The sequence below is a fragment of the Papaver somniferum genome, chromosome 8, assembly GCF_003573695.1.
Source record: "Papaver somniferum cultivar HN1 chromosome 8, ASM357369v1, whole genome shotgun sequence".
Classification (NCBI taxonomy): domain Eukaryota; kingdom Viridiplantae; phylum Streptophyta; class Magnoliopsida; order Ranunculales; family Papaveraceae; genus Papaver; species Papaver somniferum.
Genome location: NC_039365.1, coordinates 56752015 through 56777616, shown reverse-complemented (window position 1 = coordinate 56777616; position 25602 = coordinate 56752015). Strand labels below are relative to the sequence as shown.

At 38.4% G+C, this 25602-nt stretch overlaps 1 protein-coding gene across 1 annotated transcript; it reads right to left on the bottom strand.

The window, feature by feature from the left end:
- Positions 1-9: 9 nt before the first annotated feature.
- LOC113301226 lies at positions 10-25602 on the bottom strand. Its single transcript, XM_026549987.1, has 2 exons — positions 23949-25602; positions 10-495 (listed from the first exon to the last, which is right to left on the bottom strand). The coding sequence occupies exons 1-2, from the start codon at positions 24220-24222 to the stop codon at positions 449-451; spliced, it is 321 nt and encodes a 106-aa protein (XP_026405772.1). The 5' UTR covers positions 24223-25602; the 3' UTR covers positions 10-448.

Sequence of the window (25602 nt, the reverse complement as noted above, 5' to 3'; positions counted from 1 at the left end):
TGAGACAAAACTAATATATTGAATTAAAGAATCATGTTATGTGAAATCCAACTAATCGATAACCAATAATAAAATTAAGTACTCATATTGGAGTTCATAACAAGAATAAAGAGAAAGGTTTTCATGTCCAAACCCTAGATCAAAAGTAGAGAAGAAGATATAGATCCCCCCTATTTTGGTGTTTTCCGTTCTTTTTATAACTCTCTGTTGAGACTAGAACTCCCCTTCACGATTTCTAAACGTCCAGGCAATATAACCCACAATCCTTGGCAGATCCAGTCTAAGTTGATATGCTTGTCAGTTTTGTGAAACTGACAACCAAACCTAGCCTTGAATATCAAACGCGCTAGCCATTCAACTCAGTGCAAACTCTCACCAGTTCCATATCCAACTGCAATTCCCAGTGGAAGCAAATACAGCCGCATTCACCTGTATCCTTACCAATACATCACCACAGTTCCATTGCATCTTGTTGTTCGACTGCACTACCATTACCTCCTGCAAGACCAACTCCATAACCAGCTGGTGCCCACATATACTTGCAAATGCAGCTGCAAAACAATCCAACTCTTTCAACCTGACTCCAACCATTCAACCATTGCTTCTGTAACAAACTGTTCAGCTTGCCACCACTGCCTAGCCATTGCATCTGAACTGTACCTGCAATAACTTGGCAAACACTCACACAAATCCACACCCATGTCTTATCAGCACCATCATTCTTCCCTGCATTGCAACAATATCACTGCACCTGTATTTATAGCTCTTGCTCAGCTCATTTCAACCACCATCCATTTTACCAGCACCAGCTACCTCTATTTCTTCACTAAGATTTCATTCGAACTGTAATGCCATTACCTGAACTGCAACTTCACCCGCAGCTTCAATTCATTGCTTCCACTCGACAGTAGCTCAATCCTCAGTACCAACACCAGCTGCCACCACCTTTTCCTTCAGTTCCACTTCTCTCAGCTTAAATTTCTTTATAAAACTTCAATCAACTCTTCACTGCCTCTAGCTGCTTGCAGTCTCAGTTCAAGACTCATCTCAGCTGCACAGGTCCAATTTCTGCAGTTGTACTGCACCACCAGTTATAACTCCATTTCAAGAACTCAAACACCAGCAAAACAGTGCAATTCAGCTTCATATACTCTATCATAGAACACCTATCATCAGATTCTTCCATCTGATTTCTTCTCTGACCTCGTACACGTTCTGCTGTCTTCGTACAGTATCAACTCTTCTTGGTGTTCAACTGCACAACTCCCATTCATTAATTACTTGCACAAACCTGCAAAGCCACACCAAATCATTCCCCCGAGCAGGTTTAGCTCCAATCCAGACTCCGGTCTCTGTGGCTTAGCTTGTTTTCTCGGCACATGCCTGAATACCACAACTGCCTCAAGCCACTTCACTATCTTCCAGGTACAACAGCAACATCACCATCAGCTTCTATATTTCCATTTACACATTCCAACTCACTCTCGTCACCAGCAGCAACAACACAGACGGCATCAAACCCCATTTCTTCTTATTCTCAAGCTATTCGGGTATTCTACTTGGTTCTACTTCACAGTCCCATCACCACTCGAGCTCAATCTGCTCATGTCTTCAATCAGTACGCTGTCAAAAACAAAACAGACTCATACCCATTTATGACCAGTTCCTCCTACTCCAGAACCCTTGTAGACAACCAACACCCTTTTAATCTTCTTCTGCAATTCGAGAACAACACCAGAATCAAACCCTAATTCAACCATCTCTCCATTAATCAAATCAACAACAACAACTCCAATTTCCATTCACGGCTGCAATTCTCAGCCAAACTTGAAATCACAAGAGACCCATTCTTTGATTCTTCTCGTTCTTCATCTCCCTTCTGTTCGTCACCGCTCGAGCATTAGCGAAAACAATTAAGCGATTCAAACCCTCAATTCCATAACACAGTTCTTCGATTTCTTTCAATAACAGCATTCTCCTAATCTTCAGACAATAACAGCGCCACCGTTTCTCAGTTCTACTCCCTCTCTAATTTTCAGTGAATGATAATGAGAAAAGAGTTCTTCTCTGAAATTTAGGGTTGCTGTAGGAAATGAAAGTGGACATAACCACTCAGGTAAGCCAGATAAGGGGTAACCAAGGTGACTCTAGGCACCACTCATCAGATAAGGGCCGTCATGTTTGTTTGGCCTCCTTGCTTCTCTAGACTAAGCTGTAGTGGTGGTCTTTTTGGATGCAAATGGCTAATTTCTTCATCTTTTGCTCCGAATGACTCCATTGCACTTATAAAACTCAAAAGCAAACATAAGATACATATTTCACAAGAAAACTCGCAAAGAAAGCATAAACAACTGATAAATATCAAGGTGTTTACGACACCTATCAAATTCCCCCACACTTAGACTTTGCTAGTCCTCGAGCAAATCAAACAAAACAATTTTAAAACATACATACAACTCCGTGTTGCCGAGGATACGGTTACTCTTAGCATGAATAACATGCCTTTGAACCCCTAAGTGGCCCTAGTGGACGAGTTATAGTCTCGTGAAGGCTTACAAGAGGTCTACCTACAAAACCTATATTTCCAACTCCAATTACCTCTGTAAAATATATGAACGAATCCAAAATGGCTATTGGAGGAGGTACCCTGATGCGAATCCAAATTAATATATATGTAAATTAAGCTCTACTCAGAAAGTTGAACAAACCACAATACTCGGAATCTGACTAACCACAATCACACATGAATAGATTAAGAAGATGGATATAGAAATACATGTTTGCGAATGTTGACTAAGTGAATGGTGTTTCCCATATCTGTCTGAAGGTCACCGCCAAGATGAACCTATGAATCCTATTGGATTGAGATAATGGTCTGAATTCTAATATCAACACAGCTGGCATATACAAGGGAACCAGCGGTCGACAATCTTAATTCTAGAACAACTCAACTGGCATATACAAGGGAACGAGGAGTGATAGACACATTTTTTGTGTCTGAATTGTCCTCAGTGTCTCTATTGCTAGTGCTTGATTTTGTACTTATTATGGTGTTTTTATGTTTGTGTAGGTGTTTTTGGAGAAATACACTTGTGTGGAAAAAGTTGCTCAAAAAGTGCTATTTGGACCCCTAGAAGACATTTGCTATACAGATCCCAGATTTGGCTAAAGGACACCCAAGGTTATGCGTAGCCCAAATTCATCCCCAGCACCCAAATTTGTCCTCAGCACCCATCTGCTATTCGTACCCCAGAAAAGGATAGGGGCATTTCATCTTCAACACTTCAAAAATAAAAATGGCGGGAAAACATTTCCATTCACAGGCAGATTTTTCGATCGAATTTTGGAGGAGTTTTTGTGCGATTCAATCGTTGAAACTTCATGGGTAGTTGTGATATGTCCTACAGAGCTGGTATGGGTGTTTGTTTCGATCAAATTTGGCTAGATAACCCAAGATATGAAATCACAGCATCACGTGTTGGTTTTCCATTCCGAGTCCTGATTGAGTGACCAAGAGATTTTCGCGTGGCTGCTGCATGTTGGAACACTTCTGGACAATGACTGGATGCGTTGAGAGTAATTTGGCGTGGGGAAACAGCGTGAGAAGCTAAATCAGGGAAGAAAATATTCCCAGAATATTTTTCATCAAGGCCGAGTTAAGAGAGAATTATCTTGAGTTATATCGAGATTTCTTGGTGCTACTGGGTATAAATAGGTCCCTAGGATCACATAGAGGAGGACGAAGAGTTTGGGGTCGAGAGGAGAGCTCAGGAGATGTGAATCAAGAGTTTTCAGAACTCCGTTTCTGCTGCTGTACCAAGAACACGAAGAACAAAAGACCACCAGAGGCAGTCATTTATCAACAGTGACAACGACAGCCACACGAGGGTCACAGAGATACAACAACATCAGTTCTTTTTTATCGTTCTTTGTAACAGTGTTTTGAAACAATTATAAACGTTGCAAACACCCGATTTTCATCATTTTCTCCATTTCATGATTTGTACACCTACTTTGAGCAATGAAATCAACTTTTGAGCGTGTTTCCAACATCATGATGAGCTAAACCCAATCCTTGGGGCTATGGAGGAAGCCGTTGTTTCGGTAAAAGTGATATATTTCTATTAGTTAATTACAACAACTCTATTATGATTTTTGCATTGAACTAAAAATTGTTTATATGATTTTGATTAGTTAGGTGTATTTTCTCTTGATAGAATATGCTTGCTTTAGAGTTTTGATATTCTATGCTTGGATTAACATTTATTCTTTTGGAAATCTACATGTCTAGGCAATACTATTAGAATCAATTTGAATGTTGAGTTGCATAATTATTGTTTTATTAAATCACTAATATCAACCAATGGTGGAATCCTAGCCCCATTCTCTCCATAATTTTCACAACATCTTTTTAATTTAGTTCGCTATTTTTATTTATTAAAAAAAATCTCTAAAAATCCGCTTTCACAAGTCTTGAACGAATCATATTACTACAACAACTTTGAAAATCACATCAATTTTTGGCACCGACGACGTGGACTTGTCTTTAGGCTAGAGTTTTTAGATATTTTTTTTTAGGTTTTTATTTCTATTTGTTCTTCTTTACATTTTTGGGTTTTTGTCTTTTTCTTTCAGATTTTGGAATTTGGAGCGAAAGAAAATTTTTCCAAAGCTTTTGGTGAATACTTAAAGACTGGAGTAAAAGGCAAAGCGAAAGGGGCGAAAGAAGAAGATTTTTTTTTTTTATAAAAAAAAAAGAGGTATTTTTATTTTTGTAGATTTTTATTTTTTTAGACTTTCCTTTTCTTTTGCACTTTATATTTTTGGACTTTGGACTTTAAATTTTGGGACATTATTTTTAAACCCTACGGAAGGGTAGTTTAAATACAGAGAAGGACGGTGATTACGATATCACCTCGGCACCTCGGGTTCGTACATGACATAGGAGTCGTGTCCCGAGTCGACTACAAAGGTTCATACCCCGTATGGTACGGGAGGTAAGTTTGTCGAAACACTCGCGAATCCTCTGTCAGCGAGTTACTGTCTTCCTTCGTATGCATATATGTTGAGGACTTGAAAACGACTGCTTTAATTTCCTAGTAAAGGGCAAGGACTGGCCATACAAGATAAGGGTTCGTATTTCATCACCGTTCTCTTCTTGCCCGCCTTAGGAAAACGACACCAAACGCGAACCTAAGCCTAAAATTTTGACTAGAACGAGACCGATAGGGTAACGAGCTTAACAGGAAAGTCGTTCGAAAAATATTGGCTACTCTTTTAAGCATACTTCGAAGTTCTTGACGGTTTCTGTAAGTTGAATGTGTGACTGCGCCGCCTTGTAATACCGGTGAGGTCTTGGGTATCAAAGCTCCACCGAGCTTCCCTCGCCTCTATTCAACTTACTTTAACTCGGATTGATTCCAGAAGTGTTTGCTTAAATTGTAACGAATTACCGTTCGAAGGATTAGAAGCTGGTCTAGAAACAATCTAAGTGGATCCATCATGCTTTTTGTTTGCTAGAAATCAGTAGGTTTGCTGTGGTGGAGTCATCCTTGATTGTGTTTGCATAGAACATCCCTTCCTTTTTAGGACTTTTCTTTTTGATTTTGTTTTTCCTAGTGTATGCCCGAAGTTTTTAAACGGGATTGGAAAAGAAACACTCTAGGTCGTTTGATTAGTGAAAGACCTAGTAGTTCTTCTTGTGAAGGCGGGGAGCTCGAAGACTCTTCTTTTGAGAGCCCCGTTTTTGGAAACTTCAGTTTTGAGAATCTGTCTCTTCGTGAGGAAAGTACCCATAGTACTCCTAGTCCTTTGGTAGTGCCATAAATGGAAACTTTGAAAGCTTTGCTAAACCCAACTAGGACCTCTCGTCCGTCTTGTATCAAGTTAGCTGAAACCGAGGCAAATTATGAACTGAAACCTGGGACTTTACAGATGCTCCCAATGTTTTTAGGGAAGGAGAATGAGAACCCCTATTTTCATGTTAGGGAATTTGAGTAAGTTTGTAGTACTCTGAAAATTAAAAACCTAAGTGATGATGCGTTGAAACTTAGGTTATTCCCCTTTTCCTTAAAAGATAAAGCCAAATCTTGGTTGTATAGTTTGGACTCTGAGTCAATTGAAACCTATGACCAACTTACTTCTGCCTTTATACATAAGTTTTTCCCAAGGCATAAAACATCGTCTATTAGGACACAATATGTACTTTTGCCCAACAAGAGGGAGAATCTTTATATAGGTACTTGGAAAGGTTCAATGACTTGATATCTCAATGTCCTCATCATGGTTTGGAGAAGGTTAGGTTAGTTCATATGCTCTACGAGGGTTTAGATTATTCAACAACAACCATGGTTGAGTCCTTATGCACAGGTGGGTTTGAGAATAACATTGTTGATGAAGCGATGACATTTTTGAATGAAATCGCCGATAAGACCCAACAATGGGAAAATAGTAGGGAACCCCAGAAAACAATTCTTCTAAGTAGAGGAAATGTTAATAGGGTAGAAGGATCTTATGAGTCAAATGCCAAAATAGCAGCTATAGCCAAAAGGTTAGAAGCCTTAGAATTAGGTCATTCTAGTGGTAGTAGTGGAAGAAATGAGCCTTTTTGGGAAGGCCATGTTATTGAAGAGCAAGCTAATGCTATTTATAACAACACTAGGTTTGATAATCGACAGAAGTTTGACCCATATTCAGAAACCTATAACCCTGGCTGGAGAAACCATCCAAACCTTTCTTGGTCCAAGGGCAAGAATCAAGGTCAGTCTAGTAATGGTCAGGTTCCCCCAGGTTTTGGCTATACTAAGAATCCTTCAGCTCCGGCACAGTTTCAGATCCCTTCAGATAAGAAAATCATGAGTTTAGAAGAGTCTCTTGCCTTGTTAACTCGGAACACTTTAGAATTTCAGCAATCGGTTGCACAAGGATTAGATGAAAATAAAAAGATGGTACAAGCTAACTCTCAGGCTATTTCCGAGTTGAAAACCCAGGTTAGTCAGATAAATGAGACATTGAGAGAAAAAGGAAAGTTTCCTAGTCAACCACAACCCAACCCTAGGGGAGTCCATCAAATATCTTTAGCTGGTGAGAAATCATCAAACCATGTGAACTCGATAACAACCCTTAGGAGTGGTAAAACGGTAGACAATAAGGTAGTCATGCCTAGTGGACATACTGTAGTTCCAACTTCTACTTCCCAAGAGGAGCCCGTAGACGAGGAAACTGAAACAGTCTCTAAGGATTCCCAAGAAATTCCTGATAGGTCTACCTTTGTGCCTAGAGCCCCATATCTACATTTGTTAGCCCCAACAAAGAAGGAGTCGACTTTCAACGAGATAATGGAAACATTTAAGCACGTGAACATCAACATTCCGCTATTAGAAGCAATTAGGAAGATGCCTGCTTATGTCAAGTTCCTTAAATATATTTGTACACGAAAGCGTAAGCTTAATGTCCATAAGAAAGATTTTTTAGCTGGTCAGGTAAGTTCCATTCTTCTGAACCAAACACCCCCTAAGTGTAAGGATCCTGGATGCCCCACCATATCTTGTGCGATTGGTAATCACATGGTCGATAAAGCTTTACTTAACTTAGGAGCTAGTGTTAACTTACTTCCGTATCATGTATACACCCATCTAGGTCTTGGTAAGTTGAAACCGACTAAAAATGACACTACAATTACCTGATAGGTCTGTCAAAGTCCCTCGTGGTGTCATAGATGATGTTCTGATTGAGGTTGATAAGTTTATTTATCCTGTGGATTTCGTTGTTCTAGACACCCAGCCTGTTCAGGACCCAAGTCGTCAAATCCCAGTGATTTTAGGTCGCCCATTTTTAGCCACAGCTAACGCTGTCATCAACTGTAGGACTGGGCTTATGAACATATCCTTTGGTAATATGACCACTGAACTAAATGTCTCTAATGTTACTAGACAACCTTCTGAGAACGATGATTTAGAAGAAGTGAATATGATTAGCACTTTAGTTCAGGATTTGGTTCAGGACAATTGGCTTGACACTTTACTGGTAGATTCTTTAGATGATTTTGAGGAAACCGTTCTCTTAGATCAGATATGTGATCAATCTTTAGAAGAAGCTCTTAAGTATTTTAAAGATTCTATGGACCCAGAAATTCAAGCAATAGTTTTAGGTTTTTCTGAGAATAATGATGACCCTAAGTTTGGGGGTAGAGAACTAGAAGAATCTCTTGAGTATTTTAAGGACTCTGAAGATCCGGAAATTCAAGAAATAGTTAGAGGTTTGTCTGTGAACCCTAAGTTTGGGGGTAGTGATGGTTCTTGTGATTGTATCGTATCCCTAATTAGAGTCCCTAACTTGGGACTCGAGCCTTGTACATCTGAGATATTACTTGAGTCTTTTCAGACTCCGCAACCCGATCCTCCTGATACTGTCCAGGAGGTAACCCAGGTATTAGAGACCCGTTTTTCGGATGAATCTATTTATCGAGACACACATATGAATTTCAATTACGCGTCTTAGATAAACCCAGTTGTCTTGACAGAAACCTTAGATGAGGACGTGCTCCTTCTTTTCATTTTTTCTGAATCAGTGCAGTTATCTCATACTGGCGTCAGCTCTATTTGGTTTTATGGACCCACAATTATTTCGACTATTGATATATGACTTTGGAAGGTGACAATCCTTTTTGAGGTATTTGATGTCTAGCTAAAGACTTTAAATTTAGCATTTCCTGGGAGGTACTCATGCTTACGGTAATATCCTTCCTTATTTATTTTTCCATCCATCAAGTGGTAACAGTTTCTTATTGTTCATGCTTTTAATTTCATCTTTAGAACATTGAGGACGATGTTAGATTTAAGTTTGGGGGTGGGGAAGAAACTTTTTGTTAGCTCTTAGCTACAACAAATAAACTCCAGAGCCTAGAAATTTATGCTTATTAAGATTGGCACTAACCAATCTAAGTGGATGGGAACATCTTGGTTGTAGGAGTTGAGGAACCAATCTGATTATATGGAAACATCTAAAGAGTCTATTCATAAAAGCACAGAGCTCAGGTGTTAGAATTAAAAAAAAAAAACATGGTAGTTTCGCCATATCTCGTTGAATCCTAATCCTTCTGTTTTTATTTTTTAAGTGATTTGGTGGGGCACACGATTCAAGTTGTTACCTTTGCTAGGGTGGAATAGAGTGATTGAGATACCAACATCAAAAAAAAAAAAGACCAGACCATTAGACCAACCGGAATAAATTCAATAAAGTCGACCACTGGTTCCCTTGTATATGCCAGTTGTGTTGATATTAGTCAGACCGGTATCTCAGTCCATTAGGATAGGTTCACCTTGGCAGAGGCCTTCAGACAGATATGGGAAACACCGTTCACTTTTAACCATATCTTTATCCATCTTCTTAATCTTTCCATGTGATTGGTTGACTCCGGTTATGATGTCTAGAAACTATCTGAGTAGAGATCTGTCACTTGTATATGAATTATAGTATGCTGAGTGCAAACTCGTGTACAACAATTGGAAATTCGCATCAGGGTACTTCCTCCTATAGTCAATGTTTGTATGCCAACCAAGGAGTTTCTTTAGTGCCTTCCAAGGTTCTGCGTAGATAGCTAGGTTCTGGAGTAATGGTTTTGTGGGTACACCTCTGGTAAACCCTCCGAAGCCAACACTCCGCCGCTAGGGCCACCTAGCGGTTTAACGGCTTGTTGCACGTGCTAAGTGTAGTCATTTTATATTAGATTTGCTCGAGGACTAGCAAATAATAAGTTTGGGGGTATTTGATAGACACATTTTTGTGTCTGAATTTTCCTCAGTGTCTCTATTTCTAGTGCTTGATTTTGTACTTATTATGGTGTTTTTATGTTTGTGTAGGTGTTTTTGGAGAAATACACTTGTGTGGAAAAAGTTGCTCAAAAAGTGCTATTTGGACCCCTGGAGGACATTTGCTATACGGACCCCATATTTGGCTAAGGGACACCCAAGGTTATGCGTAGCCCAAATTCATCCTCAGCACCAAATTTGTCCTCAGCACCCATCTGCTATTCGCACCCCAGAAAAGGATAGGGGCATTTCATCTTCAACACTTCAAAAATAAAAATGGCGGGAAAACATTTTCATTCACAGGCAGATTTTTCGATCGAATTTTGGAGGAGTTTTTGTGCGATTCAATCGCTGAAACTTCATGGGTAGTTGTGATATGTCCTAACAGAGCTGGTATGGGTGTTTGTTTCGATCAAATTTGGCTAGATAACCCAAGATATGAAATCAGAGCATCACGGGTTGGTTTTCCATTCCGAGTCCTGATTGAGTGACCAAGAGATTTTCGCGTGGCTGCTGCAAGTTGGAACACTTCTGGAAAAGAGTAATTTGGCGCGGGGAAACAGCGTAAGAAGCTAAATCAGGGAAGAAAATATTCCCAGAATATTTTTCATCAAGGCCGAGTTAAGAGAGAATTATCTTGAGTTATATCGAGATTTCTTGGTGCTACTGGGTATAAATAGGTTCCTAGGATCACATAGAAGGAGGACGGAGAGTTTGGGGTCGAGAGGAGAGCTCAGGAGACGTGAATCAAGAGTTTTCAGAACTCTGTTTCTGCTGCTGTACCAAGAACACGAAGAACAAAAGACCATCAGAGGCAGTCGTTTATCAACAGTGACAACGACAGCCACACGAGGGTCACAGAGATACAACAACAACAGTTCTTTTTTATCGTTCTTTGTAACAGTGTTTTGAAACAATTATAAACGTTGCAAACACCCGATTTTCATCATTTTCTCCATTTCATCATTTGTACACCTACTTTGAGCAATGAAATCAACTTTTGAGCGTGTTTCCAACATCATGATGAGCTAAACCCAATCCTTGGGGCTATGGAGGAAGCCGTTGTTTCGGTAAAAATGATATATTTCTATTAGTTAATTACAACAACTCTATTATGATTTTTGCATTGAACTAAAAATTGTTTATATGTTTTTGATTAGTTAGGTGTATTTTCTCTTGATAGAATATGCTTGCTTTAGAGTTTTGATATTCTATGCTTGGATTAACATCTAATCTTTTGGAAATTTACATGTCTAGGCAATACTATTAGAATCAATTTGAATGTTGAGTTGCATAATTATTGTTTTATTAAATCACTAATATGAACCAATGGTGGAATCCTAGCCCCATTCTCTCCATAATTTTCACAACATCTTTTTAATGTAGTTCGCTATTTTTATTTATTAAAAAAAAATCTCTAAAAATCCGCTTTCACAAGTCTTGAACGAATCATATTACTACAACAACTTTGAAAATCACATCAATTTTTGGCGCCGCCGACGCGGACTTGTCTTTAAGCTAGAGTTTTTAGATTTTTTTTTTAGTTTTTTATTTCTATTTGTGCTTCTTACGTTTTTGGGTTTTTGTCTTTTTCTTTCAGATTTTGGAATTTGGAGCGAAAGAAAATTTTGCCAAAGCTTTTGGTGAATACTTAAAGACTGGAGTAAAAGGCAAAGAAAAAGGGGAGACGGAGACAGGGAGACTGGAGTAAAACACACACATATTGCTATCCGCTTTCACAAGTCTTGAACGAATCATATTACTACAACAACTTTGAAAATCACATCAAGGAGTCGATTTATTGAACCATAATAACAATTTTTTTCTTTTTTTCTTCTTCTTCTTCTTCTTCTTCTTTATTTTTTTATTTTTATTTTTTTTTCTTTTTACTTGACAACATGATTAGATCTTTTGGATCGAAGCGCATGCTTCTTGTCAGCAGATTACATGATAGTTCCCATGGATCCTGCGTTTCACGCTTGTTTAGGCGACGGAGACAGGGAGAACGCACACATATTGCTATCCAAGTGTCATATTTTTATTCCGGTTGGTCTAATTGGCCAGGTCTTTTTTTTTAGTAACTCAATCACTCTATTTCATCCTAGAAGTAATAACAATTCGATGTTAGTGACCCACCAAATCACTTAGATAAACAATAAAAAAATATGGAAAAGTAAAAATAGAAGGTGATATGGTGACATTCCGAGATATGGTAACAACTAACATATTATTACTAATACTTAAATAATTCTGTCATTTTAGTTAATGGGTTCCTCAACTCCTGCAGCCAAGATGGATCAATCCATTTAGATTTATAGTGTCATCCTAAAGGCACATGTTTCTAGGTTTCGGAGTGTATAAAGCAATATTTTTTTATTTATTTTTTTTGTATCCAAAAGGGAAAAACTAACAATGCTAAAAACTCTATATGCGAAAACACTCCCCCACACTTAAACTTTATTATCCTCAATGTAAATTAAGTCATCCAAAATAAAATTTAAGATGGGAAATTTATAACATGATATACAAAATAAGAAGATAATATGCGTAACAAAAAATTGAAAAATAAAACTGAATACTCCAACTCATAGCTACTTCTGAACAATAGAGGATAAACACTCAACAAGCTATTTAGTTGGCATCTCATCCCAACGCATCCAATATATATACCTCATTGTTAAGAAAAAATTCCATCTACTTAGAAAGGCTAGTGTTTATTCTAAATTGTTCAAAAATCTCTAAAAGTTCGAGTTTTGATATGCAAATATCCAAAATAAGTAAATAAAGATAAATAAAAATAAAAAGATAGAGATATATACACAAAACCAGTGGGTTGCCTCCCATTTAGCGCTTGGTTTAAATTCGTCAACCCGACTTGCAAGACGAATTCGCCATACACCAATAATCGGAAAAGTTGGGGATCCCTCCATAGCACCTGTTTTTCAAACACTAGCTTCGCACAAATATTAGTAATATAAAACAGAAACGAAGCTATCGACCGAAAGAAGTTTCCCTCACACTTATTATAGTCCACATTTGGAAGTGGATATAAAATTCGAGAACTTCCACGGTTTCTTATTCTAAAACCTGCATAGTGATAGACACATTTTTGTGTCTAATTTGTCTCGATTCTATATATTGATAGTGCTCATTTTTGTACTTATTATGGTGTTTTATGTGTGTGTAGGTATTTTTGGCCAACAAACATTTTTGGAAAAATCGGCTCGAAAAGTTGCGCGGGGCACCCCCATAGGACACTTGCTATTCGGACCCCTCAAATGGATAAGGGGTGACCAATTACTAAGGGGCATCCATTTCCAGGCAGCTGCTAAAGGGATACCAGCACAGGATAGGGGGAGGTCATCTTCTTCGTTTAAATTCAGAAAAAGGCGGGAAGAAATAACCAGCGAAGAACCAAACTTTCGATTGGATTTCGAATATGTTTTAGTGAGATTCAATCACTGGAATTTGCTGGGCTGGACGTGATTCAACTAAAAAGGCCTGGTATGTGCGCTAGAATCAATCGAATTGGGCTGGATAAGCCGGAAAAAGGAAACAGAGTTTGAGTTTTGCACGGAAACTTTGTGGAATTATTTTAGGAATTCCAGGGAGACTAAACGCGTGATATTGTTTCCTAAGGTAGTATTCTATCTAAGGAAGAGTTTAGGATGGTTTGGAAGTCTCAGAAACGATTAAGGAAGTCGGCAGAAGAGATTATTGCCGTGACTTGCACGAAAAGAAAAAGAGAGAATTAATCGTTATTTTTAGGTTTCTGAGTAGTATAAAAGGTGTGTTTAAGTCCCAGGAAAAAAAACTAATTTATTGGAGCAGTCTCAGAGGAGTTTGTAACACTACAGAGGCGAATTGATCAAGTTGCAGGAAACCCGTATTTCTGCTGCTGCTGCTGAAGAACATCCGTTGCAAATAAGAACATCGTCTCAAATTTGTAACTCTGCTATAGTAACTTCTTTGTCACAGTCAGTCATTCGTTTTGCGACTCCAATACACCGTTGCAAAAATTCAGAGTTATAGTTTTTCATCTTTTAATCAACTTTTGAACCATAAACAAATATTTTTAGCAAGTGATTAATATGAGGACCTAAACCCCATTGCTGAGGCGACGGAGGAAGCCATTTTTCCAATTATTATGTGGTAAATTCTATTTAATTTAATTTTCGTAATTCTTTTATGATTATTTGCACTGAACTGAAATCGAATATATGATTCTGATTAAGTGGTTGTGTTCTCAATTGATGGGTCATGCTTAGGTTAAATCTTTTCATGGTCCATGATTTCGATTTACAACTATTGTTTTGAGAATGTACTTGTCTATGCGAAAATATTAGAATCACTTTAAATGTAAAGAGTTGCATAAATATTGACTAGATTAAATCACATAAAAATTGGAGATTGGTGGAATCCAAAGTCTCAGTGCTTTTTATAAACTTGAATACAATTTCTTTTTAAGTTTTCTATTTTAATTTGAGTCTAAAATCGAGTCTACATAATCCGAGTTGAACGAACTTTACTACCACTTAAAAACTACATCAATTTTTGGCGCCGCCGACGCGGATTTGTATTAGGTTTTAGGTTTTAGATTTATTTTATTTCTTTTAGAATTTTTGTTCTCCTTTACGCCTTTGGTATTTTTTGATTCTTTTCAGATTTCGAGCGAATCTACAAGGAAAGAAAAAGTGTTATAAAAGGAAAACATCGCCAAAGAAGGAAAGAAAAGAGGAATCTGAAAGGAGTGAAGAAGAAGATTTTGTATATAGTTATTTTGGTTTATTTTTAGAAACTGTAAATAGGGTTTTATTTTTTGTAATTTTTCTTTTTATTTTTGGACACTTTTTGGACTGGGACATTATTATTTTTAAACCCTATGGAAGGGTTGGTTTAAATAAAAACTGTGTGTAGAGAAAGACGGTGATTACGATATCGCCTCGGCCCCTCGGGTTCGTACATGACATAGGAGTCGTGGCCCGAGTCGACTTCAGCGGTTCTTCGCCCGTCTGGTACGGGAGGTAAGTTTTTCGAAACACCCGCGAATCCCCTGTCAGCGGGTTTACTGTATTCCTTCGTTTGCATATATGTTGAGGACTTGAAAACGGCTGCTTTAATTTCCTAGTAAAGGGCAAAGACTGGCCATACAAGATAAGGATTCAGATTTCATCACCGTTCTCTTCTTGCCCGCCTTAAGAAAACGAAACCAAACGCGAACCTGAGCCTAAAATTTTGACTAGAACGAGACCGATAGGGTAACGAGCTTAATAGGAAAGTCGTTCAAAAAATATTGGTTACTCTTTTGAGCATACTTCGAAGTTCATGATGGTTTCTGTGAGTTGAATGCGTGACTGCGCCGCCTTGTAACCGGTGAGGCCTTGGGTATCAAAGCTCCACTGAGCTTCCCTCGCCTCGATTCAACTTACTTTGACTCGGATTGATTCCAGAGGGGTTTGCTCAGATTGTAACGAGTTCCTTTTCGAAAGAATAGAAGCTGGTCTAGAAACAATCTAAGTGGAACCATCATGCTTTTTGTTTGCTAGAAAATTAGGTTTGATTTGGTTGAGTCAGCCTTGTTTTGTGATTGCATAGAATCCCAAATATCCCGATAGTGCCAGCAATGGCAACTTTGAAAGCTTTGTTGAACCCAACTAGGACTACTCGTCCTTCTTGTATCAGGTTAGCCGAAACTGAAGCAAATTATGAACTTAGGCCTGGGACCCTACAGATGCTCCCAATCTTTTTAGGGAAAGAAAATGAAAACCCATACTTCCATGTTAGGGATTTTGAGGAAATTTGTAGTACCCTAAAGATTAGAGACCTTGATGATGATGCTTTGAAACTTAGGTTATTTCCTTTTTCCCTGAAAGATAAAGCCAAATCGTGGCTATATAGTTTGGCTTCCGGTTCAATAGAAACATATGAACAACTTACATCTGCCTTTTTGAACAAGTTTTTCCCTAGGCACAAAACATCGTCTATTAGGACGCAAATCTGCACATTTTCTCAACAGGAGGGAGAATCGTTATATAGGTATTTGGAAAGGTTCAATGACTTATTAGCCCAATGTCCTCATCATGGTTTAGAAAAGGTTAGGCTAGTTCAAATCCTTTATGAGGGTTTAGATTATTCGACAACAACCATGGTTGAGTCTCTATGCACTGGTGGTTTTGAAAACCAAACTGTTGATGCGGCGATGGAATTTTTGAATGAAATCGCCGAAAAGACCCAGCAATGGGAATATTGTAGGGAACCCAAGAGAACAATTCTTCTAGGTAGAGGAAACGTTAATAGGGTAGAAGGAGGCTATGAATCAGATGCCAAAATTGCTGCTATAGCAAAAAGGTTAGAAGCTTTAGAATTGGGTCACACTAGTGGTAGAGTAGAGCCTTTTTGGGAATGCCAGAATAATAAAGAGCAAGCCAATGCTCTCTATAATAACACTAGGTTTGATAACCGTCAGAAGTTTGACCCATATTCAGAAACCTATAATCCTGGTTGGAGAAACCATCCGAACCTTTCATGGTCTAAGGACCAAGGTCAGTTTAGTAATTCTAATGTTCCCCCAGGTTTTGGCTATACTAAGAATACTTCAGGATCAACTCAGTTTCAGAATCAGTCTGATAAGAAAATCTTAAGTCTAGAGGAAACTCTCACCTCGTTTATTCAAAATACTGAAAATATGCGTCAATTGCTTTCACAAAGCATAGAAGCTAGTAATAGGATAGGACAAGAACATATCAGGCCATTTCTGAATTGAAAGACCAGGTTAGTCTGATCAATGAGTCTCTAAGAGAAAAAGGTAAGTTCCCTAGTCAACCGATACCCAACCCTAGAGGAGTTAATGAAGTAGGTGCAAAACCATTTAATCAAGTGAATTCTGTCACAACCCTTAGGAGTGGTAAAACGGTAGACAATAAGGTAGCCATGCCTAATAGTGGACATACTGTAGATCCACCTTCTAGTTCCCAAGATGAGCCCCAGAAGGAGCCACTAACTGAAGAAACCGATAAAATTTCTAGTGATGCCAATGTGGTTCCCGACAGGTCTCATTTTGTACCCAAAGCCCCATATCCACAGTTGTTAGCTCCAACAAAGAGAGAGTCGACTTTCAACGAAATACTAGAGATATTTAAGCAGGTAAACATTAACATCCCTTTATTAGAAGCAATTAGGCAAATGCCTGCTTATGCCAAGTTCCTTAAGGACCTTTGTACACGAAAGCGTAAGCTTAATGTCCATAAGAAAGCCTTTTTAGCTGGTCAGGTAAGTTCAATCCTTCTGAACCAAACACCCCTAAGTATAAAGACCCTGGATGCCCCACCATATCTTGTGTGATCGGTAATTATTCAGTAGATAAGGCATTGCTTGACTTAGGAGCTAGTGTGAACTTACTCCCTTATCATGTATACAACCAGCTAGGTCTTGGTAAGTTGAAACCGACTAAAATGACATTGCAATTAGCTGATAGGTCTGTCAAAATACCTCGTGGTGTCATAGAGGATGTTCTGATTGAGGTTGATAAATTTATTTATCCAGTGGATTTCGTTGTTCTAGATACTCAGCCTGTTCAGGATCCTAGTGCTCAAATACCGGTGATTTTAGGTCCCATTTTTAGCCACAGCTAACGCTGTCATCAACTGTAGGACCGGACTTATGAACATATCCTTTGGTAATATGACCACTGAACTAAATGTCTTTAATGTTAATAGACAACCTTCCGATGATTTAGAAGAAGTGAATATGATTAGCACTTTAGTTCAGGATCTAACTCAGGATAATTGGGACGACACTTTATTTGGTGATTCCTTAGATGAACTTGATGAGGAAATTCTCTTAAGTCAGTTAGGTGACCAAACTTTTGAACTAGAAGAAGCTCTTGAGTACTTTAAAGACTCTACGGACCCTGAGATTCAAGCCATAGTGCTAGGCCTTACGGAGAGTAGTTGACCCTAAGTTTGGGGGTAATGAACTAGAAGAAGCTCTTGAGTATTTTAAAGACTCTGAGGATCCAGAAATTCAAGCAATAGTTAGAGGTTTGTCCGAGAATACTGACTACCCTAAGTTTGGGGGTAGTAATGGTCAATTATCTCCATTAGAAGTCCCTAACTTGGGATTCGAGCCTAGTGTACCTGAGGTATTACTTGAGTCACTTCCGACTCCGCAACCGGATCCTCCTGATATTGTCCAGGAGGAAATTCTAAAGACTTGTTGTTCGAATGAGTCAATTTGTCAAGACACTCATATGAAGCCCAAATGGGCACAACAGAAAAACCCAGTTGTCTTGCAGGAAACCTTGGATGAGGATGTGCTATGTCTGTTCATTTTTCTGATTTGGTGCAGTTGTCTGATAATTGTGGCAATTTTATTTGCTTTTGTTGACCCACAGTTGTTTCGACTATTGATATATGATTTGAAAGGTAATTAGCCATTTTGTGGTATTTGACGTCTGGCTGAAGACTTTAAATTTAGCACTTTTTGGGAGGTAACCCAATCTCATGCAACATGGTAATATCTTTCCTTATCTCTTTTGCTTCAAATGGTAACAGTTTCTCCTTGTTCATGCTTTTAATTTTATCTTTAGAACATTGAGGACAATGTTAGATTTAAGTTTGGGGGTATGGGAGAAACTTTTTAGTTGCAGTATGAATAAATAAACTCCAGAACCTAGAAATTTATGCCTATTGAGGATTGCACTAACTAATCTAAGTGGATGGAAGCATTTTGATCGTAGGAGTTGAGGAACCAATCTGATTAGATGGAAACATCTAGAAGAGTCTATTCATAAAAGCACAGAGCTCAGGTGTTAGAAATAACATGATAGTTTCACCATATCTCGTTGAGTCCTTTTCACTTCTATTTTTATTTTATTTTGTTTTTAAACCATGTTTCTCTAAGTGATAGGTGGGGCCCACGATTCAAGTTGTTACCAATGCTAGGGTGAATTAGAGTGATTGAGTTACAAAGAAAAAAAAAAAAAGACCAGACCAATTAGACCAAACGGATCAAAAAAAAAAGTGAATAAAGTCGACCACTGGTACCCTTGTATATGCCAGTTGTGTTGAACTAGAATTAGGATTATCGATCACTGGTTCCCTTGTATATGCCAGTTGTGTTGATATTAGTCAGACTAGTATCTCAATCCATTAGGATAGGTTCATTTTGGCGGAGGCCTTCAGACAGATATGGGAAACGCCGTTCACTTAGTAAACATCAAAACCATCTATGTTTTTCTCTATATCCATCTTCTTGATCTATCCATGTGATTAGTTTTGACTCCGGATATTGATGTCCATAGTGCGACTATCTGAGTAGAGCTCTGTCACTTTATATGAATTTTAGTATGCTTGAGTGCAAACTCGTGTACACAATTGGAATTTCGCATCAGGGTACTTCCTCCTGTAGTCAATAAGTATGCCAACCAAGGAGATTCTTTAGTGCCTTCCAAGGTTCTGCGTAGATAGCTAAGGTCTGGAGTAAAGGTTTTGTGGGTATACCTCTTGTAAGCCCTCCGGAGACAACACTCCGCCACTAGGGACACTTAGGGGTTTAAAGGCTTATTGCATACGCTAAATGCAATCGACGATGCCTGCGTCAGTGAGTTAGGATTTTATTTTTTATTTTATTTTTGCTCGAGGACTAGCAAATAATAGGTTTGGGGGTATTTGATAGACACATTTTTGTGTCTAATTTGTCTCGATTCTATATATTGATAGTGCTCATTTTTGTACTTATTATGGTGTTTTATGTGTGTGTAGGTATTTTTGGCCAACAAACATTTTTGGAAAAATCGGCTCGAAAAGTTGCGGGGGCCCCGGAGGACACTTGCTATTCGGACCCCTCAAATGGATAAGGGGTGACCAATTACTAAGGGGCATCCATTTCCAGGCAGCTGCTAAAGGGATACCAGCACAGGATAGGGGGAGGTCATCTTCTTCGTTTAAATTCAGAAAAAGGCGGGAAGAAATAACCAGCGAAGAACCAAACTTTCGATTGGATTTCGAAGATGTTTTAGTGAGATTCAATCACTGAAATTTGCTGGGCTGGACGTGATTCAACTAAAAAGGCCTGGTATGTGCGCTAGAATCAATCGAATTGGGCTGGATAAGCCGGAAAAAGGAAACAGAGTTTGAGTTTTGCACGGAAACTTTGTGGAATTATTTTAGGAATTCCAGGGAGACTAAACGCGTGATATTGTTTCCTAAGGTAGTATTCTATCTAAGGAAGAGTTTAGGATGGTTTGGAAGTCTCAGAAACGATTAAGGAAGTCGGCAGAAGAGATTATTGTTGTGACTTGCACGAAAAGAAAAAGAGAGAATTAATCGCTATTTTTAGGTTTCTGAGTAGTATAAAAGGTGTGTTTAAGTCCCAGGGAAAAAAACTAATTTATTGGAGCAGTCTCAGAGGAGTTTGTAACACTACAGAGGCGAATTGATCAAGTTGCAGGAAACCCGTATTTCTGCTGCTGCTGCTGAAGAACATCCGTTGCAAATAAGAACGTCTCAAATTTGTAACTCTGCTACAGTAACTTCTTTGTCACAGTCAGTCATTCATTTTGCGACTCCAATACACCGTTGCAAACATTCAGAGTTATAGTTTTTCATCTTTTAATCAACTTTTGAACCATAAACAAATATTTTTAGCAAGTGATTAATATGATGAGCTAAACCCCATTGTTGAGGCGACGGAGGAATCCATTTTTCCAATTATCATGTGGTAAATTCTATTTAATTTAATTTTCGTAATTCTTTTATGATTATTTGCACTGAACTGAAATCGAATATATGATTCTGATTAAGTGGTTGTGTTCTCAATTGATGGGTCATGCTTAGGTTAAATCTTTTGATGGTCCATGCTTTCGATTTACAACTATTGTTTTGAGAATGTACTTGTCTAGGCGAAAATATTAGAATCACTTTAAACGTAAAGAGTTGCATAAATATTGACTAGATTAAATCACATAAAAATTGGAAATTGGTGGAATCCAAAGTCTCAGTGCTTTTTATAAACTTGAATACAATTTCTTTTTAAGTTTTCTATTTTAATTTGAGTCTAAAATCGAGTCTACATAATCCGAGTTGAACGAACTTTACTACCACTTAAAAACTACATCACATAGCATGAGAATCTAATGTTTCTAATGGTGGATACCGAGAAACAAAGTCACTTAACAATGTTTTCGAAGCACATATATTCAAACCAATAAGAGGTAAAGGAGAAGAATCAATACGCAAAGGGTTAGACAAACCTCGCACAATCTCTTGTAGCACGGAATCCTCTTCATCCTTGAAAAACTCAAGTGAATTACTTACCTCTTGTATATCGTGGTCCTCTATCAAACCTTGCAACCATTCTGCATCCGTTTCTGCCTTAACCAAAGTCTCGGCATTAACATCATCATTACAATCCTGTGCAAGCTCAATTGGGTCTTCCACAATATTGGTCACAACGGTCTCATTCTCAACATACTCTTCTTTGTTGTAAGGCATATATTCTACTGCGGATTCAAGTCTCTCCATAAGGAACTTTTTAAGAACACGCATTGCATCATCTTCAAGCTCTACCTTTTGAATAGGTTCTTGATCATTATTAAGATAAATGCTTGAGTAAGCTACACTAGTGTCATCATATTCCTCTTCGTCTTCGTCTTGGTCTTAAAAAGACTCCATTGTACACTCCTCGGAGATGTCACCATAAGTTGGTTCAAGCGATGTATCATAATCACCGTCACTTTTATAGTTGACATAATGTTGTTTGTTGCTGAATTTAGTGTTGATAATATCTAACTCATCCTTTTGAATAGGTGAATGATCATTATTAAGATCAAGAGTTGAGTTCACTACACAATTATCAACGAAATTCCCCAAAAGGTTCGCATTTTTCAACATAATTATTCATTTCCTCTTTGTATTCATCAATGCCCTTTCTTACGTCGGAAACACCTCTTTGAAGCTCTTGGAGTGATCCACCCAAATTCTGGATATAGTGTTCCATTTGTTTGTAAAGCTCGTTCGACAAGGGAAAAGTAGAATTACTTACTTCAGTATTGCTAGAACAATTATCTTCCCTTTGAATGGGTGAATGATCATAACTACGATCAGAAATTGGTTCAAACATACTATGAGCACATTCGATGAAACTGGTTTCATGCTTGGTTGTCTACGAACTGACTCCATGATGACCATAAATTGTTGGATTTCATCTACCAAACTAGAGGAAATATTAATAGGAGCACAAATACCATTCCCTCTTTGTGGTTGCTCACTTACATACCCACTGTAAGAAGGTTGGAATGTATGAGAACAACTAAAAGGGTACGTGGAGTATTGACCATAACCAAAGGATTGGTTTTGATTGTACTCCCCGTAAGGGTGATAATTGTCATGTTGTTGAGGTTGAAAGCCGTATTGATTGTTCCAATATGCTCCGTCCATTATATGTACCTGAAACAAGATTTCTCAAAACTATGTTAAGAACCAAAAAAAAAAAAAAAACAAGTGACAACCGCTGCCGGGCGCCAAAATTTGATCGCTGTCGTATGCGTTAAAAATAAATTACACTTTCTCACTACTCAAAATATATAATATAGCAAGGATAAGAAAGATCGTTCCCACAGAGAGGTCTAGGTTGTCAAGATGTTTCGGTTTCCTATATAACACAATGGGGGATTTTCTGATTTTTATAAACTAAGTTATTTTAAAAACAAATAAAGCAAAACAAACACTCAAATCAAGATGTAAAGATATTGGTTAAGGATTTAGTTTTCATTCACTAACATGTTCTTGTCTTAATAACTAGAATTAATATTTAATCTCTCATTATCAAAAGCCCTAGAATACCTTGTCGAAAGGATATCCCGCTAATTTCCTCTTGTCATCAACAAACACATTAAAAGATACGAATATGAATTCTACCAAAAGAATAACCTAACGCCTTGCGCTAATCAAGTTCAATTCCCATGGAGCATTAAGATTCATGAAATTAGGCTAATCAATGCAATTGAAATACATTGCACAAACAATTTAACAAAGGTCATGGTTCACATATGATTACAAGGATGTATCACTACAAGCTATAACCGTATTTATGATACTTGTGTTCAAGGATTAAGGCTCGATGATTAACCCTAAACTAGCAATAGATGTGATTACAAGTTCTACCAATTTGCAACTTGACAAAACAAACAATCAAATCATTATAATACGTCGATCATATAACTATATTTCCATAGAATCATGAACGATACATATGAGACAAAACTAATATATTGAATTAAAGAATCATGTTATGTGAAATCCAACTAATCCATAACCAATAATAAAATTAAATATTCGTGTTCATGGAGTTCATAACAAGAATAAAGAGAAAGGTTTTCATGTCTAAACTCTAGAACAAAAGTAGAGAAGAAGATATAGATCCCACCTGTTTTGGTGCTTTCCGTTCTTTTTATATCTCTCTGTTGAGTGTTGAGACTAGAACTCTCCTTCACGATTTCTAAACGTCCAGGCAATATACCCCACAATCCTTGGCTGATCTAGTCCAAGCCCATTCACTTCATATGCTTGTCAGTTTTGTGGAACTGACAACCAAACCCAGCCTTGAATATCCAACGCGCTAGCCATTCGAATCAGTGCAAACTCTTTCTACCAGTTCCATATCCGACTGCAATTCCCAATGGCAGCAACTACAACCGCATTCACCTGTATCCTTACCAATACATCACCACAATTCCATTGCATCTTGTTGTTCGATTGCACTGTTGGAAACTAAATAGTCCCACATTGCCTAATACCTCTAGCCTCTATACACATATAACATTATGGGCCTCTCCACTCATTGCCAATTGGTTTTGAGTTGGAATCCCAGAAATCTTACATGGTATCAGAGCGAGGCCATACGTGAGTGGTATAAATTCTACCCGTATATACGTGAGCGATATAAATTCCGCCCGTATACGATCCACGTGTTAGGAGGCTTAAATCGCCCTTACTCGTGAAGAGGAGTGTTGGGAACTAAATAGTCCCACATTGCCTAATACCTCTAGCCTCTATACACATATAACACTATGGGCCTCTCCACTCATCGCCAATTGGTTTTGAGTTAGAAGCCCAGAAATCTTACATGCACTACCATTACCTCCTGCAAGACCAACTCCATAACCAGCTGGTGCCCATCTATACTTGCAAATGCAGCTGCAAAACAATCCAACTCTTTCAACCTGACTCCAACCATTCAACCATTGCTTCTGTAACACACTGTTCAGCTTTCCACCACTGCCTAGCCATTGCATCTGAACTGTACCTGTAATAACTTGGCAAACACTCAAACAAGCTTTCCACCACTGCCTAGCCATTGCATCTGAACTGTACCTGTAATAACTTGGCAAACACTCAAACAAATCCACACCCATGTCTTCTCAGCGCCATCATTCTTCCATGCATTGCAACAATATCACTGCACCTGTATTTATAGCTCTTGCTCAGCTCATTTCAACCACCATCCGTTTTACCATCACCAGCTACCTCTATTTCTTCACTAAGATGTCATTCGAACTGTAATGCCATTACCTGAACTGCAACTTCACCCGCAACTTCAATTCATTGCTTCCACTCGACAATAGCTCCATCCTCAGTACCAACACCAGCTGCCACCACCTTTTCCTTCAGTTCCACTTCTCTCAGCTCAAATTTCTTTGTAAAACTTCAATCAACTCTTCACTGCCTCTAGCTGCTTGCAGTCTCAGTTCAAGACTCATCCCAGTTGCAAAGGTCCAATTTCTGCAGTTGTACTGCACTACCAGTTGTAACTCCATCTCAAGAACTCAAACACCAGCAGAACAGTGCAATTCAGCTTCATATACTCTATCACAGAACACCCATCATCAGATTCTTCCATCTGATTTCTTCTCTGACCTCGTACACGTTCTGCTGTCTTCGTATAGTATGAACTCTTCTTGGTGTTCAACTGCACAACTCCCATTCATTCATTACTTGCACAAACCTGCAAAGCCACACCAAATCATTCCCCCGAGCAGGTTCAGCTCCAATCCAGACTCCGGTCTATGTGGCTCAGCTTGTTTTCTCGGCACAATTTGCCTGAATACCACAACTGCCTCAAGCCACTTCACTGTCTTCCAGTTACAACAACAACATCACCATCAGCTTCTATATTTCCATTTGCACATTCCAACTCACTCTCGTCACCAGCAGTAACAAAATAGACGTCATCAAACCCCATTTCTTCTTATTCTCAAGCTATTCGGGTATTCTACTTGGTTCTACTTCACAGTCCCATCATCACTCGAGCTCAATTTGCTCATGTCTTCAATCAGTACGCTGTCAAAACCAAAACAGACTCATACCCATTTATCACCAGTCCTACTACTCCTGAACCCTTGTAGACAACCAACACCCTTTTAATCTTCTTCTGCAATTCGAGAACAGCACCAGAATCAAACCCTAATTCAACCCATTTCTCCATTAATCAAATCAACAACAACAACTCCAATTTCCATTCACGGGTGCAATTCTCAGCCAAACTTGAAATCACAAGAGACCCATTCTTTGATTCTTCTCGTTCTTCATCTCCCTTCTGTTCGTCACCGCTCGAGCATTAGCAGAAACAATTAAGCCATTCAAACCCTCAATTCCATAACACAGTTCTTCGATTTCTTTCAGTAACAGCATTCTCCTAATCTTCAGACAATAACAGCGCCACCGTTTCTCAGTTCTTCTCCCTTTCTAATTTTTAGTGAATGATAATGAGAAAAGAGTTCTTCTCTGAAATTTAG

Bases quoted from the DNA above. Each gene is read 5' to 3' on its own strand.
- LOC113301226 (XM_026549987.1), bottom strand. From the start codon at position 24,222: ATGGGTGTGGATTTGTTTGAGTGTTTGCCAAGTTATTACAGGTACAGT. The intron at 496-23,948 runs GTAATGGTAGTG...GTCTTGCAGGAG, and splicing joins TGGAGTTGGTCTTGCAGGAG to GTAATGGTAGTGCAGTCGAA.